Here is a 15,402-nt window from a genome sequence, read left to right as displayed (position 1 = left end):
GTGCTTGTGTGTAATTCTTGACATTTTTCTTGTACCATATATACTGATAGCAGCGATTGTCAGTAGCCGTTAACTTGCACAATCGTACCTCTATATTGTTCTCTGAAGGGATATTGAAAAATAGATAAATAAAAGCAACTGGCTAGCCGCTAAGGACAACTGGTCGTTAGCTAATTGTACTAATCAATATGTTTTTATTAATTCGAAATTCACCTATATATATCTGTAGAATGAATTAATGTAATAGGAACAGTGATTATAGATATGAATGGTAAACACACATAAATGTTTAGTTGTAGAAAGATTATCGCATCAAGACATAATGTTTGCATTAATATATTTACCTAATTTTGCTACTGGATCAGAAGTGAGTCTGCGCAGCTCTGATGGTGGAATATTTTGAAAAGATTCATCAGATGGAGTAAATATAGTAAAAGGTCCTGACCCACGTAGATCAGCCACCAAGTTCGAGTCGAGCATAGCTCTCGCCATCTCAATAAATCTTCCATCCTGTACTATGGCTTCTGGTAGAGTGGGATGTCCGTCAGGACCAGGAGGTTGAAGTACCATGTCTATTAAATGGATAATTCCATTAGTTGCTTGGTAATCTTTCTTTACGAGAAGTGCACAATTAACAGTGTGGATCTGTGAAAAATAAAAGAAAATTAAGTTGTTAATAGAATGTATTTATGCCACTTTTCTGGAATACTTCTTTTGAAAGAAATAGTCTAGAAAAATTAAAAAAGATTTTCGAACATTTCATTAAACATTCAAAAAAAAAAAAAAATTAAAAAAATCGGACTTTGACTAAGAACGAAGAATGATGATAATGTTTAAGCATAAGTCAACATACTGCGAAGAATTACGAAATGACCCAAGTTTTTAAAAAAATTATTTTAAAGAAATATTTTTAAAAAATATTTTAAAAATTATCGTGAAATAATCAATTTATTGCAAATATACGATAATTACTGAAATAATAAACTTTATTGAATATTATGTAAGAATAACTTATAACTGTATTTTGTAGAAAAATGCTCCACAAAAAAGAACAGAGTTGATGTCCATAGTGCCTATGGGAATCAACTCTAGCCCTTAAAATTAGGCGTTCGTCAGTAATTCTGAGAGTGAACTAGTTACATGTGCAATTCAGAACTTCGGCTTCTTTACTAGCATGTGGAATTCGGAAATGTAACGCAGTGCGTAACACTGGTGGTGTTGATGGAGGAAGATGCAGAGAGAGAGAGAGAGAGAGAGAGAGAGAGAGAGAGAGAGAGAGAGAGAGTTGATGCTCAAAGGACACATCGCACAGCTGTTAAAAACAGTATAAAGAAGAGCTACTATAGGAAGAACAAAACTTGCTCTTCCTATAGTAACAAAAAAGTAGGTGGTCATTCTTCTGTACAAGGCTTTGATTAGACTACATCTAGACTACTGTTCACATATTTGATCGTATGAGCTTCTAGGAGAGAAGCAATCTTTGGAAAAGATACAGAGGCATATAACATAAGCAGTTTTGGGTTTATGAAATATTAGCTATGATGACGGTTTGAGGGAATGCATATTGTAGAGTAAAAAAGGTTAATATGATTGAACCATATAAATTGTTATATGGTTATACTTTGGGATATTTTTCAAAGGGTTGAGGGAGGGGGAAAATGAATAGAGAACAAGAGGTAGAGGTCATTCGGGGTAATTACATAAAGATGTAGTGAATAAGAGAGTGAGACATAAGTTTGTATGGACAGTGGCTGGTGAGCGGAATACATTGCTGGATGAGGTAGTAAGTGCAGAGAAAAATTATTTATCTACCCGTGGATGAGTCTTGACTTCTGGAGGTGTTTGTAAATAAGAATAAATTCGTAAACACCAACTTGTCTCGTTCTATCAATCCATACGCACCTAATCACTATTCTATCTAAGAAGATTTTAATGAAATTTTGTATTAGAAATCTTTTTATACGATTTCTCATGTAATAACACTTTAGCTTTAAATCGGACCATCTTTAATAGCATAATTAAAAAAACAACAACTATATATTTCAAATGACAATAAATTCATTACAAAAACGTCATTATAAAAGAATGCAATTGCTAAATACACTATTTTATGATCGTTTGGAATCTTTTTTGCTCTTTAAGCATTAGGATATTTCCTAACAACTTAGATTTAAAATAGCAATTGTGACTTATGTCGTCTTATTCCACTCCTGTCCTTGGTCTCCAGTCAAATGCGACTATTATTGTTGTTGACCATCAACATAACTCTGCTATCTAGCAAAAAAAAAAAAAAAAAAAAAAAATCCATTTTACCATTTGCCAGTATACATCCTTGATGGAATGAAATATTTTCTTTTAAACTGAGACCCAGTAAATAGCAGGAAGAGGAAGCCATTATTTAGAAAATGTGTGTGTGTGTGTGTGTGTGTGTGTGTGTGTGTGTGTGTGTGTGTGTGTGTGTGTGTGTGTGTGTGTGTGTGTGTGTGTGTTTGTTTGTGTGTGTGTGTGTGTGTGTGTGTGTGTGTGTGTGTGTGTGTGTGTGTGTGTGTGTGTGTGTGTGTGTGTGTGTGTGTGTGTGTGTGTGTGTGTGTGTGTGTGAATTAGAAATAGCGATGCTTTTATTATATAATATGCTTTGTTATCTGGTGAAATATGAGTTATGGAAAGTGTTACGGATTACCAGATATCTCAAGAATGAAAGGAAGAGAACCTATGATTAAAAAGCAGATGATGATTGCAAATTGCATCTGAATATTCAACAATATTGAACAGCCTGAACAACGTAACAGTTGTTCAGATTACGTTTTTGACGTCTTTTTGAATCTTAAATACTTTTAGAAGCATAATAAAGTCGAAATTAAAAATTAGTAACAACATTCAGGAAATCGTGCTCAAATATATGGTAGGTGTGACAATATTATTATTATTATTATTATTATTATTATTATTATTATTATTATTATTATTATTATTCCTGATACCTCCAAGGAGTCCGAAGACTCATCGCGGGAGGACACCTTCAACTGTCTCAACCACTACACCGAACCTCAACTATGAATCATCTCCATCAACGCCATCTACCGCCCACCTCCACCACCACAACAACTAGTATTTTTTTGTCTGTAAATTGTGTGTGTTCTGAAGGGCCGATTTGTCTGTATGCGGGATGAAAAACCCGCGTTTCCGGGAGAAAAAAACCCTTCTGTCTCCGTATGAGATCGGCTAACTCACCTTCGATTGAAATCGTCCAGATAAAGATTCCTCCTGTCGCTAACTTAGGCCTATTCCAATCGAAAGGCGCAATGTACCTTCGTTCTTCCAATTGCGCTACGGATGCGCTAAGTGATGTCTAAACCAAAGAAATCATGAATAAAATGTCTATTACATCACATGGATGACGAATCCATTCGATAAGGTGGTTGCGTACAAAGTTATCACTAAGTTATTATAATCGTGTTTCATCGCTACCGAAACTGGGATTAAACCTTTCAGTGGTATTTAGCTTGAAATTTTATTAAAAATAACTTTGAATGTACTTTATTTAAAATTGTTTTGATTAAATCCTTTTCGATTTAAGTAAGTTTGTATTTTAGAACACATCTTATAGAATTTGTTAATGTTTTTATATAAACTGTTTTACATCATGTGGCATTTTACACGATGAGAGTTTCTGTTTTAGAAGTCAAGGGTTTTTTTATATAAGAAAAGGCACCGTTAAGAAAAAAAAGAAGAAAAATTAAGAAAAAAGAGAGAGAATGTTACATAAAAAACTCTGATTTCTTCTGTAAGACTTCGTTTCTGTTGAAAATGTGGCATGGATAAAAATTTTTGTCCATAATTGATGAGATTCAAATCCAGGTTGGTGTATGCATTCTTTTGATCACTTCGAATCATCGGATGAACGAATATACTAGCTTTAGAAAAAGTTCTTGAAGCAGTTTAAAATTATGTATAAAATCCATTATATAAATGAAAATGAAATTACGCTATCTCCTTTCCATTTCTAAGGAAGTAGATAGTATTGTTTTAGCTGTACTCTAATATTTATTTGTATGAACCTACATGTGTTCTAAGATCCTTTTGTTAAGTTGCGGAATTAAAAAGTCGGGTTTTTTTCAGGAGAAAAATTCCTTTCGACTAGCTCTGGAAATAGCTGAAGAAAGGCATCGAAAACATAATCACATAAAAAACAAATTCTGGCTTGCTTAAAAACGGTAAGGTTTGGTATATTTTATTACACTATATATAGTTTAGTTTAATAGCTTTAATATCTGCTAATAATTTGATTGGGAAAGCACAATTTGATCGATGGTGATTTCTCTAGAAGTATCGAAATCATAAAGCTGATCCAGAGTGAAATTAAACAAAATACAATACTTCTCTAATATTATCATTAATATATTGACAATTTTGAATGTGAGAGTTCTATGACTGGCCTACCTCTAAGCAAACAATTTCTACTAACATTCCACTTACCCCATTAGAATAACTGTTAATTCGAAGCTTTCCTCCTTGGAGAGAATCTATGTCCATGTCAGCTTGAAAACTGCGAGATGGAAGTTTGTACCCAACAGTATGATAGAGGATGTGCTGTTCAATGTGATCATGAAAAGCTTTCTGCTGTGCAAGGTCCATGTTCTGAATGGGAAAGCATACATTACAGGAAGCCACAGTTATTTCACACAACATTTAATAACAAAGTCCACTTCGTTCTTAATATTTTATGTATTACCAAAAACATTTGACATAAAAATGATCCACATTAAAATGATGACACATAAATATGGAACTTTAAAAGGGATAGTCAATAAAACGATGAAGAATTTTAGCAATAAAAAGTTAAATTCGCCAACAAAACTCAAGATAGAATTCCTAAAGAAATGTGTATGAATCATTTCATGATTTACACTGATTGGCTATTCAGTGATTATCTTAATCCTCAATTTATTTATATATATTTATATATATATATAATATTTATATTCCTATCAAGAAATAAAGAAAAAGAAATCCTCTAACGTCTTTTATTCCTTAAAGAAATGGTGCAGCGTTCCCTCCAACTTTCTGAAGGCAGGTGGGAAGCCAGTCTCCAACCTTCAAGCCTTATCAAAGCTTTTCAGAAAGAGAGAGAGAGAGAGAGAGAGAGATGTAGGTGGGTATGAACTCAGCTTTTATATGCATTCCGCTAGGAATGTATATAATTTAATTATAATGCTTTTTTTCAGATGGATAGGTGATTCTAAAGAAAAAGCACTTATGCATGAATTCTTATGTTAAGAAACCCAAAATTTTAAAGCATATTTATACGCATACCAACCACTGAATTAAAAACCTTTATGTAGATGCACGAAAACGTCACTTAAGCAATACATGCAAAATACTTGATCACGTGCGTCATCACGTGTTCCAGACTATTTAAGAATGCTGATGGTCAGTAATCGTCAATAGCGTGATCACAGTGAAAAACAAAAACAAAGGATCATTATAGGTGGCCGTCTGGTTGGAGCTACGATTTTGAAAACAGTAGAGCTGACTGATTTCTCAACAGGTGAGACATCCTGGGTGTTTAATCAGTGAAAAAACATCCCACATTGCTTGACTAAGAGGCGTAAGTGTGGTCCTAAGGCAGGAACGAGATCCCCGCGGTCTGAGAAGGCTGGTACGAACAAACAGAACTTACTGTGTGCAGCAATTGATCGAAGCATTTAATGAAGGTTGTTCCCGACTCATGTCTCTCCGAATTATGCGCAGGGAATTGGAGAGGATGAATATTGGCAGTTGCATGCCTACACGGAAACCATTGATTTCTGAGAAGGAATTAAACGTTTCTAATTCAGTGGCTAGTATTTATATTTCTTAAATACTAGCCACTCATTTTAGTGAAGATATTGTATTTATTTATTTTTTTTGCGATCCTTTGCGTTTATGATGTAAACCTACAGGATAATTATATTTTTGTCTTTTTGCCTCTCTTCTAACTAATCATACCATATGTCAGGCATGCATAAAAATGGTCTTCTGTTTTTTACTATACAGTATAATTCATTTCAGTTTCAGTCTCTCTAAATATTTATATATAGATTTATCTTTGAAGTAAAAACCAAGGTACTAAGTACATATATTGAACATCCTTTTCATTCTAAGTATTTTGTCAATCCCGTTTTACAGAGACTGTGGTTATAAAGACAAATGGTAGGCCACCTTGCCTTGGAACGTGAGAGAGAAGAGGCTTTTGCAAGGCCGGTATTCTTTTCGTTAAAATCCTAGTGGTCTGTACCACTATTATTCAAATGTGAAGTAAAAGTTCTAAGCACTTTTGCTTCACATTTTTCACAGGACGTTATCAAATCTTAACACCGATCCTTTATGTAACTGGAAACTCGTGTGTAACTGAAATTTTATATATAAATGAAAACACATAAAAATTGATAATAATAAAGACTGGTAGATGATCATTAACTTGACATAAAGTCTCTCTCTCTCTCTTTATTCCTATCTACATCTGTCTGCCAATATCTACTTTAATAGGCAACTCTGTGATTTAGTTATTTCATTCGACTTACTCTGAAAGCATCGTCTGTAGGAACAAACAGAGTCATTGCCGGTCCAGGTTCTCTGAAACGACTAGCAAGACCTGCTTCTGTTATGGCATCTACAAAGTGAGCGGCTCCTAAGTCTGCAGCTGTCTCCAGCATGTTGGTCATTGGCTTCACTGAAAGTAACAAAAAAACGAATGGCATATCAAATTCACAAGACCAATGTACATTGTTTTAGATTTTAATAAAGAAAACTAAACTCGGAACGAAAAACATAATGAGAGTATGAAGGTAATTGAGTAGGAGCGATTTTTTTAATGAACTAAGAAACCGGTTCTCCCCACTCATTAAATGTATTCATGAAAGCTTACCGCACAGTAAATCTGTAAATGGCAGTTACCTCATCAGATAACACTAACTAAAATGAAACTAAATAACATGTAAATGCATTTCAAGTTTGAAGGAAATTAAGATGATTAATGGAAATAAAATTCAAGGTGTGGCAGTGTAGTTAAACCATATAAAGAGAATGTAGATCTTCTTATTAAAGCCAATGTTTAAATGTAGAAGAGGCGTTCAAAAGCAGATGCACTGACATTTATACTTTATAAAGATTTTTTCAAAATAACCTGAAGACTTTTAAAAAGAGAAGGAAATGATTCATTTAGATAAATGAAATCTAATTACAATCAGTATTCCTCAAGTGTAAATAAACTCAACTTCGACTCTGGAGGATCGTTAAAATAGAAACAAACACAAAGAGATTTTAATTTAATTTAGTGTTTTACACTAGGAGGTTGAGTACATTTTACCGTATGTATATAGTTAATAAATTCAATAGGCTTGCAAAACTTTTTCAAGAAGTGTAATCACACAACTTATAGTGTTTAGGAAGAAATCATACCAGGGCTGGTAGTTGTCCAATATTTCATCACCATTTCAAGCAAATTTTCAAATGATTTGCTTTTTTTTCACATTTGTGTTTTTAAGCAGTTAAATTTCTGATAGAAGTAAAATACAGAAATAATGAATATGGATTCAACAAAGTATTATGTCTTATGTTACTAGGACACTGACAGAATGATGGAAAGTCAAGTAGCCGTTTGAGATCATTTGAATGGCTAGCGTATAACATTGCCTATTCGCAAATTATTGGCTAAATATTATGTATATCAAGTTTTAAGTGAATCCTATACCTCTGAGAGCTTGTAAAACTATTACATTTAGTACCGTAGATGGACTAAGGATTAAATTTTCAGGAAGCCCTCCTCTAGAGACCTGACATGGAACTTTTCCAAGTGATTTCAGAAATAAGCCTCAAACCAGGCAATGAAAATCAAATTAAAGATGCCAGGATCATATAATTGGTTTATTCTTTATCCAAGTGTAAGCAAACAAGGTTTGCACGTGAAGTATCTTCACGACTTTAATTACTAATATCAAGTCATTGGCCTTAATATACAAGTAGCTTAGTCGTGAAAATACTTCACGTGCAAACTTGTTTGCTTACATTTGGATAAAGGATAAACTAAGAATATAACTTCTTGGCATCTTTAATTTAATTTATGACCAATTGAAAAAAAAAACTTTCAACAAATAGGCGATGGAAAATCGTCTACTACTCAAAGACTTTCTCAAATTTCCAATGAACTGTGAGATTCAAATTTACAGCTTATTGGCTGATCGGAGAACTAAAGTGCTATCCATTCGGATAACAATATCCAAAATTATGCAGACAAAAAAGGCGATTTAATGGAATTCAGCAATCCACTTTGTACTGGAAGTAATTTATCAGTTATTTTTGACTTTGCAGGAGACTGCTTAGTACTGCAAGTGACAAGTCATCACACCAGAATGCCTCTATTCTGGTGTGATGATGAAATTTTCACAGTTTTTTTGCTACATACCCATTCATAGATATTTGATCACTATCATTTATACAATTCAGTTCAGTATCAGCTAATTAGCTAACGCCTTTTATTCCCTTATAGGGAATAAAAGGCGAGGTCCTTTACCCCTATCTAGCTTTTGGAGACTGAATGGGCAGTTCAATCTCCACCGTAACCAATCAATGATAGTTAGCCCAAGACTAACACTAATTATAAGCGGCAGCCGATCAAAAGATGGGAAAACAAGTGCTGCAATCTCTTGGTATCTAACTCTAACAGGATATTTTACTGTCTGAAATAATGTGGGTTCTGAGGTCGATTTTCTTGAGTTTACGGGACGAAAAACTCGAGTTTTCGGGAGAAAAAAACCTGGTTATTGGCCAAAGATCAACTAACTCGGGAACCGGTCGAAGAAAGCTTAGAAAAAGTACCTCCAGTATTAAATTAAAAATTCTATATATTATCAACTGATGAAAAAAAACTATTCTTAAAATATTTTACCGAATGTCGATCTGAAAGACGCATCCGCTCTTATTTTTGACAGAAAACTAGCACAACAATACGTAAATAACTTAACAGAAAGAATTATCACTGACTACTATTAATACTCGGAATTACGAAGAATTTCTAACATCGCGGGATGGAAATATCATTCGGAAACTATCATTTATTATTCAGGAAACACCATATTGCTAAATGGATGTAATCGAAATTCATTATTACTCGTTTTCAAAACAGAGAAACCAAAAAGGAAATAGAAGATATTTTAATTGCCTTATAGTGGCATCCAAACTTTGATTAAATAGATTTTTAGACAGTATTGCCAGGAGATTAAATGTATGCTATTAACGCAACGAATGTTTTAAACTTGTATTAAGGTTTTTATACTTCCCAGCATTTGTGGATGTTTATAAAATTCTTACAGTTGTGAATTCCTTATTTCTAACAAAGTAGATTTGTGACAGTGGTGATGATGATGGTGTATATTAAGAAATAGACCTGTTGTAGCATGTTTGATTTTAGGTTGATTTTTTATGAAATAGAATCTGATATCGATGTCCAAAATAGAGATTTCTATCTAACATCGGTTAAATTTTAAACCAGATCGACTTAAGGAAGAAGCTTCAAACGTCCACATGGTTTAAATTAATTTAAGCACAGATGATAGATTTATTATTATTATTATTATTATTATTATAACGTTCATTGACACACTAACCATTATTCACACACAATTCCTATCATACTTTTCTTTATATTTATTAACAGACGAAGCATTCACAACCACTTCTGGTAACGCATTCCACACATTCGTTACCCTCAAAGCCAAACATCTATTCCTAATACCTTTGTTAACCACACTTACACAAATCTCCAGGGATGACCACTCGTTCTCTCTCTCTCTCTCTCTCTCTTCCTGCACCATAGAGAAAAATGTCAGCAGTATCAATCATATAAATCCCTTTAATAATTTATATGCCTCTATCATATCTCCTCTCTTACGTCTATCGGTTAGTTTTTGGAGACAACAAACCTTTAATCTTTACTCGTAGGAAACATTCCACAAACCTGCAACAATCTGTAACTCATCTCTTGATCCTCTTCACCAGTTTTTTATCACCAAGAAATCCAGGTGACCAGATCTGTGCGCAATAATCCACATGTGGTCTTATTAATGCCTTATAAAGAGCAACAATAACTTCCCTATCCCTGATTGTCAGTGTGTTCTTCAACATGTAATTCGATATGATATTTTGGCAACCTTTGTAATATGCCTTCTAAACTTAAGTTCCCTGTCTACAATAACCCCCTAAGTTCCTTGCCGCGTCAACTTCATACAGTTCAGTTCCATTAATATAGTGCACAGCATGTGATCTCATCCTCCCGAAGTGCATCACTTTACACTTAGTTGCGTGCAACAACAATAATAATAATTACCTTAGCCCATACCGTCAGCCTATTTATGTCATCTTGCAAGATATCGATCATTTGAATTGACTATTGCTCTTCCCAATTTTGCATCATCAGCAAATAAGTGGATATTTTCTTTCAAATTATTTCCAATATCATTAATGTACAAATTAAACAACAGAGGACCAAGTACCGAGCCGCGGGTACTTGGTCCTCTAAAAAACTATTTTAACGATAAAGAACTGAGTCAGTTGCTTTCTCCTGGACTCAGCTTCTCTATTAACTATTCTTTGATATTTGTCCATCAGCTATCCTCTAATCCAAATCACCAACTTCGAATCTATTCCAATTTGCTCCAATTTATGCAACAGAGTTCCGCGTAGAATCCTATCAAATGCCTTTGCAAAGTCTACATGAATCACCGAGTAAGGATTTCCTTTATCCAACTCCACTGTTTCTAAGGCAAGACTTCCCCTCCACAAAACTATGTTGCCTCTTATAAAGTATATTTCTGTCCACCCAGTCCTGAATTCTAATTTTTTATCAATTTCTCCAAAACCTTAACCACCACTCCTGATATACTGACTGGCCTATAATTTGACTAAAAAGCATTTCGTAAACCGGTCTACGTTGCTATAAGTACACCGATAGTCATATAAATTTGATTATCTGACATGCAATGAATTTCGCGTTGAGCTTTTCGTATACCGAGTAGTTCTTTATTTTGCTTCTAATTTTTTATTTCTATTTTATTTTTTCATTATTTTGAAAAAATTAAAGAATTTGCAATTTATTATTATTATTATTATGTGATGGAGTTCAAGGACTCATCAAGGACGTTTTATGCAACATAAAATCTCATGAATAACTTCTCTTTTTCGTCCTGATATTTATTATTCTAGTAAGACTTTAATTATTATCCATCTAGGCGCATATTCCAAATGTTAATCTGTGTACTTTTCATGAGTGAAAGTGAAGGTATCAGAAGTATTAGATTGAAGGATCTACAGCAGGTAACATAGAAGTATATACAGGACATTATGGGTGGAAGTTTACGTACTTTCTTATAGTAAACCAGAATTTTCTTTCATTATAACATGTCAGGTAGTTCCAAATTAGTTTTCTTTTGCATTGTCGATTTTTAAAAAGAATAATGGTAGGTATTTTTGGATTAATGATTTATCGACGAAATATTTTATTACATCATTCATTTTCACTTCATACTTCCTATTAACGATTAACACCAACAGATATTGTGGAAGAGAGAGAGAGAGAGAGAGAGAGAGAGAGATTTAAAATAATTTCAATAAACACAATAACATTATGTAATATGTAACATAATGCGCTATAGAGCAGTTGGATGATTGACGAACACTGTCCTCTTCCCCTGAAAAAAGACATGAGTTCGATTCCCGTCATGACGAAAAGTATCTTTATATAGATCATATAAGCTTTGATATTGTTTTTAACTAACAGCGACATGAAATGCATTTTCAAAAAATTGGCTATATTTATATGGACCTTCCCAATAGAAGGTGAGGTAACCAATTTCATATTATAGTAAACGCCACGTGCAGATTGTGCATTACGTAGTATATTGGTAGAATGTAAATGGCACAGTGTGGATGATGAATTATGTAGTGTACGGGTAGAGTGGACTCCAGGAAGGTGTTTGTTACGTAATAATAATAATAATAATTATAATTATTATTATTAGTAGTAGTAAGTTTTATAATATCATATAAGTATAAGTATTATAATTATTATTAATAAGGGCCATATTATCATCCACACTATTCAATATATACATTAATGATGTTCATAACATGGCCATAAGAAGTCAAATATTTGTACGCAGATGACACCGCACTACTAGCAATCCACACAGACATCAACACGGCTCTCTGCAAAGCACAATAAGACCTAAATGAATCACAACATACTTCCACCAAAACGCAATTCTAATCAACGGCACCAAAACACAGATGTTGATAATACACAACCTAAGAATCATACGCCCGGCACCACTATCGATGCACTGTCACACATACCGCTGCATTAACAACAAAAATACTGCAAATGTCCCGAAATCAAACCGGTAACACATGCAAAATACCTTGGTCTCTATATAGATTGCCACCTTAAATGGACAAAATATATAGAATACCTACATACCAAACTCCGGATCATCGCAGCAAAACTCTTCCAAGTAAAAGACATTATTCTATCCAACATAAAAAAACTCCTATATCACGATATCTGCGAATCCCTACTCAGATAAGGTATAACAGTCTATGCAAACACATCAAACAGCCACCTAACAAAATTAGAAACGTTACACAGGAAAATTGTGTCAACAGTGATTTGGACACCTTACACGCAACAACCAATATCTGACCAGCACATGGCGACAATAGAATCCTGAGCATTAAAAACCTGAAACACTACATGACATTAACAAGGAATTACTTCAACATCACCCATCGAAACAACAGAGACACATATTGTGTAACACGACCTACAACAACTCTCTACATCCCTACACCCTTCAACAACTCATACGGTTCTTCTGTGAGATCACATCAGATACCTACGCAACTCAACAACCTATCAAGAAATTTAAAACACATAGATAACTACAGAACATTAAAAAGCGAACTCTGGAAAATATACCAACAAAGTTAATACATCATTAACACTAACATACACATCACAAATCACCAGCATCCAATGCCTACAGCCCATGCATAAACAGTAACAACAACATAAATAGTGAAGGCTAAATCCCACTCTCTTCATAAAAGCTAACCCAAGCTTCGAAGTAGGTGGGATTAACTTGCCTCACCCATCTACACGTAATCCTTATAATCAAATACAGAAATGTAACAAAACAGTCAGTAAATTACGTAACAATAAAGAAGATACTGAAGATATTGATTATTATGTGATAATATCATTAATATAATATTACTATGTAACATGAAAAAAATAATATAATAAATTAATCTTATTATTAAAAATATGTAAATAATGAGTTTACATTGTATGTTTGGGAGAAATAGGAAATATAATATTTTAATTGCACATGTGTAAATACTGTTGTATAATCACTCTTTCTCAAACTTTGAAAAAAAAATAGTAAGCTACATGTAATATTATATAACTTGTGTAACTCTGAGCTACATAATTGTAAATTATTACTGTGATTGTTATTATAAAAGATAGCAAACTCAAGATGACAATTGTATATATGTAAATATTTCAGAGATCAATAAAAAATAAAACAAAAAGTAAAAATTACGTGACACTTCCAAGGAGTCCAAAGATTCTAAAGCAGGGAACTACTAAAATTTCTACATTTTAATTCATATTCACTTCTTCAGCTTACCTCCACTGCATCCAGGTTTATCTTCTAATTGTTGATAACCTTCACAGCATTCATATCTTATAATTCTGAAAGAGAAAACATAAACATATCTTTGCGAATTGGTTGATTAGTTTAATGATTTATTCAAATAGGCTTTCAATAACATACAATAAACTGACCATTATGTTTAAGAAAACTTAATACTGTATACTCATATTCCACATTGCCTGCATAAACTAGGTAAAGCAAGCAATGAGAAAATATAATCATTTACTAGATATGAAAGAGTGTTTATTTTAAATTATGTCCTAAGATTAATGTTATGTTTAATTTTAATGACTAAAGTGCTACACGTTTATTATTGGATAAACTTTTTAAGATTCTATTCAACATGGAGTTCTGTTCAACTTTTCCATACTTTACTATATGCACTGGTTCATGCATGAAATATAAATAATTCAAAACTGAACTAAACCCGGATCCATAGTCTACGTGCCACGGTGTTAATATTTCTGGTAGCTCTTAAGATACAAGTACTGCATTCATTGGTCATTTATAGTTCATTATATTTTTATTTTTATATTTTATATCACATTTAATTATTTTTCATTAGGTATATACCTAAATATACATTTTTCTTTTTATTTGAACAATTCCGAATTTTAGCCTAGACCGATTTCAACTACATCAAAAACAGTGCGTAGTGCTAAGTAAAAGAGTGAACCCACAATATAAATGGAAGAACAAGTGCCATTTGGTTTAAAAAAAAAAAAAAAACAGTTTTAGGTCCTATCTACTGCTCAAGGAAAAGGTCTAACGTTTTTTTTCTTTTCTTTTTTTTCTGAAAGTCAGTTAAATAGTTTCATAGCGACAGAGATTTTCTTCTTAGTAAACCACAATATCCTGACCACGCTGCTTCAGGTGTTTCGGTGTAATTTTAATTAATAAAGAGTAAAGGAAAATATGGCGGAAACACTTAAAAGCAATGAGTGTGGCTACTATTTAGTGATGACTGTTCACTGTAGACTACTATTTGCTATTCACTTCTTACTTATTTTATCTTATTTAAGTTATTTATTTATTTTACAACTGCGTTTCTTGATAAGAGATATGTGGGGGAAAGTTCCTGTTAGTTCTTATTTCTGAATATATCTTGGTTCATAGTTTCAAATATGACAATATTTGCAACCTCTGATTTCATAGATAATAATCCAGGAGTTTATCCGTTTTGAATTTGATTTATCCATATTGAATAAAAGCGACTTAATTACAGACATTCAATACATGAATTTTCAATAGTTATTATCGCTAAAATCCTCTTTTTAAAAATTTATTTTTGATCATTTTTATACCACCAGGAGGCTAAAATATCACTGTATAACGATACGAGTGTAATGTCGTTTGTCTTGTTTGTGTTATTGTGAAATAGTGAATCTTCTGTAACTGACTATAATGTAATTTTAAAGTATGCTTTTTTTTATCTCTAGTTCGACTTGAAACTACGGTTGGAAGAAAACAGTTATCCAACTTATTGACTTCAGCAGCGGTGGGAATTCTCGGGTAAATAAAAATAAGTGCATAATGTTTTTGGAAGCCGTTCCGTATTTTAATGACAGTACATATTTGTGTTTAATATTTCACTTACCTAAACAGTTTTTAAGTGATCTATATTTTAACCGTAAGCCTGCCATAAACAACT

At 33.0% G+C, this 15,402-nt stretch overlaps 1 protein-coding gene across 1 annotated transcript in view; it reads right to left on the bottom strand.

Moving 5' to 3' along the window:
* Nucleotides 1–312: 312 nt before the first annotated feature.
* The window catches only part of LOC150100348 (transforming growth factor-beta-induced protein ig-h3-like), a 77,873-nt gene continuing 62,783 nt past the window's right edge, over nt 313–15,402 (bottom strand). Inside the window, exons 2-5 of the mRNA XM_090402641.1 lie at nt 13,725–13,789; nt 6,564–6,712; nt 4,477–4,638; nt 313–645 (exon numbers count right to left, since the gene is read on the bottom strand). Of these exons, the coding sequence (XP_090258767.1) occupies nt 313–645; nt 4,477–4,638; nt 6,564–6,712; nt 13,725–13,789 (709 nt within the window). The remainder of the gene's footprint in view (nt 646–4,476; nt 4,639–6,563; nt 6,713–13,724; nt 13,790–15,402) is intronic.

Source organism: Typopeltis vanoorti, chromosome 13 (assembly GCF_054136105.1).
Source record: "Typopeltis vanoorti isolate ZY-2024b chromosome 13, IOZ_Tvanoo_1.0, whole genome shotgun sequence".
NCBI classification, from domain to species: Eukaryota; Metazoa; Arthropoda; class Arachnida; order Uropygi; family Thelyphonidae; genus Typopeltis; species Typopeltis vanoorti.
This window is presented reverse-complemented; position numbering and strand designations above follow the sequence as displayed.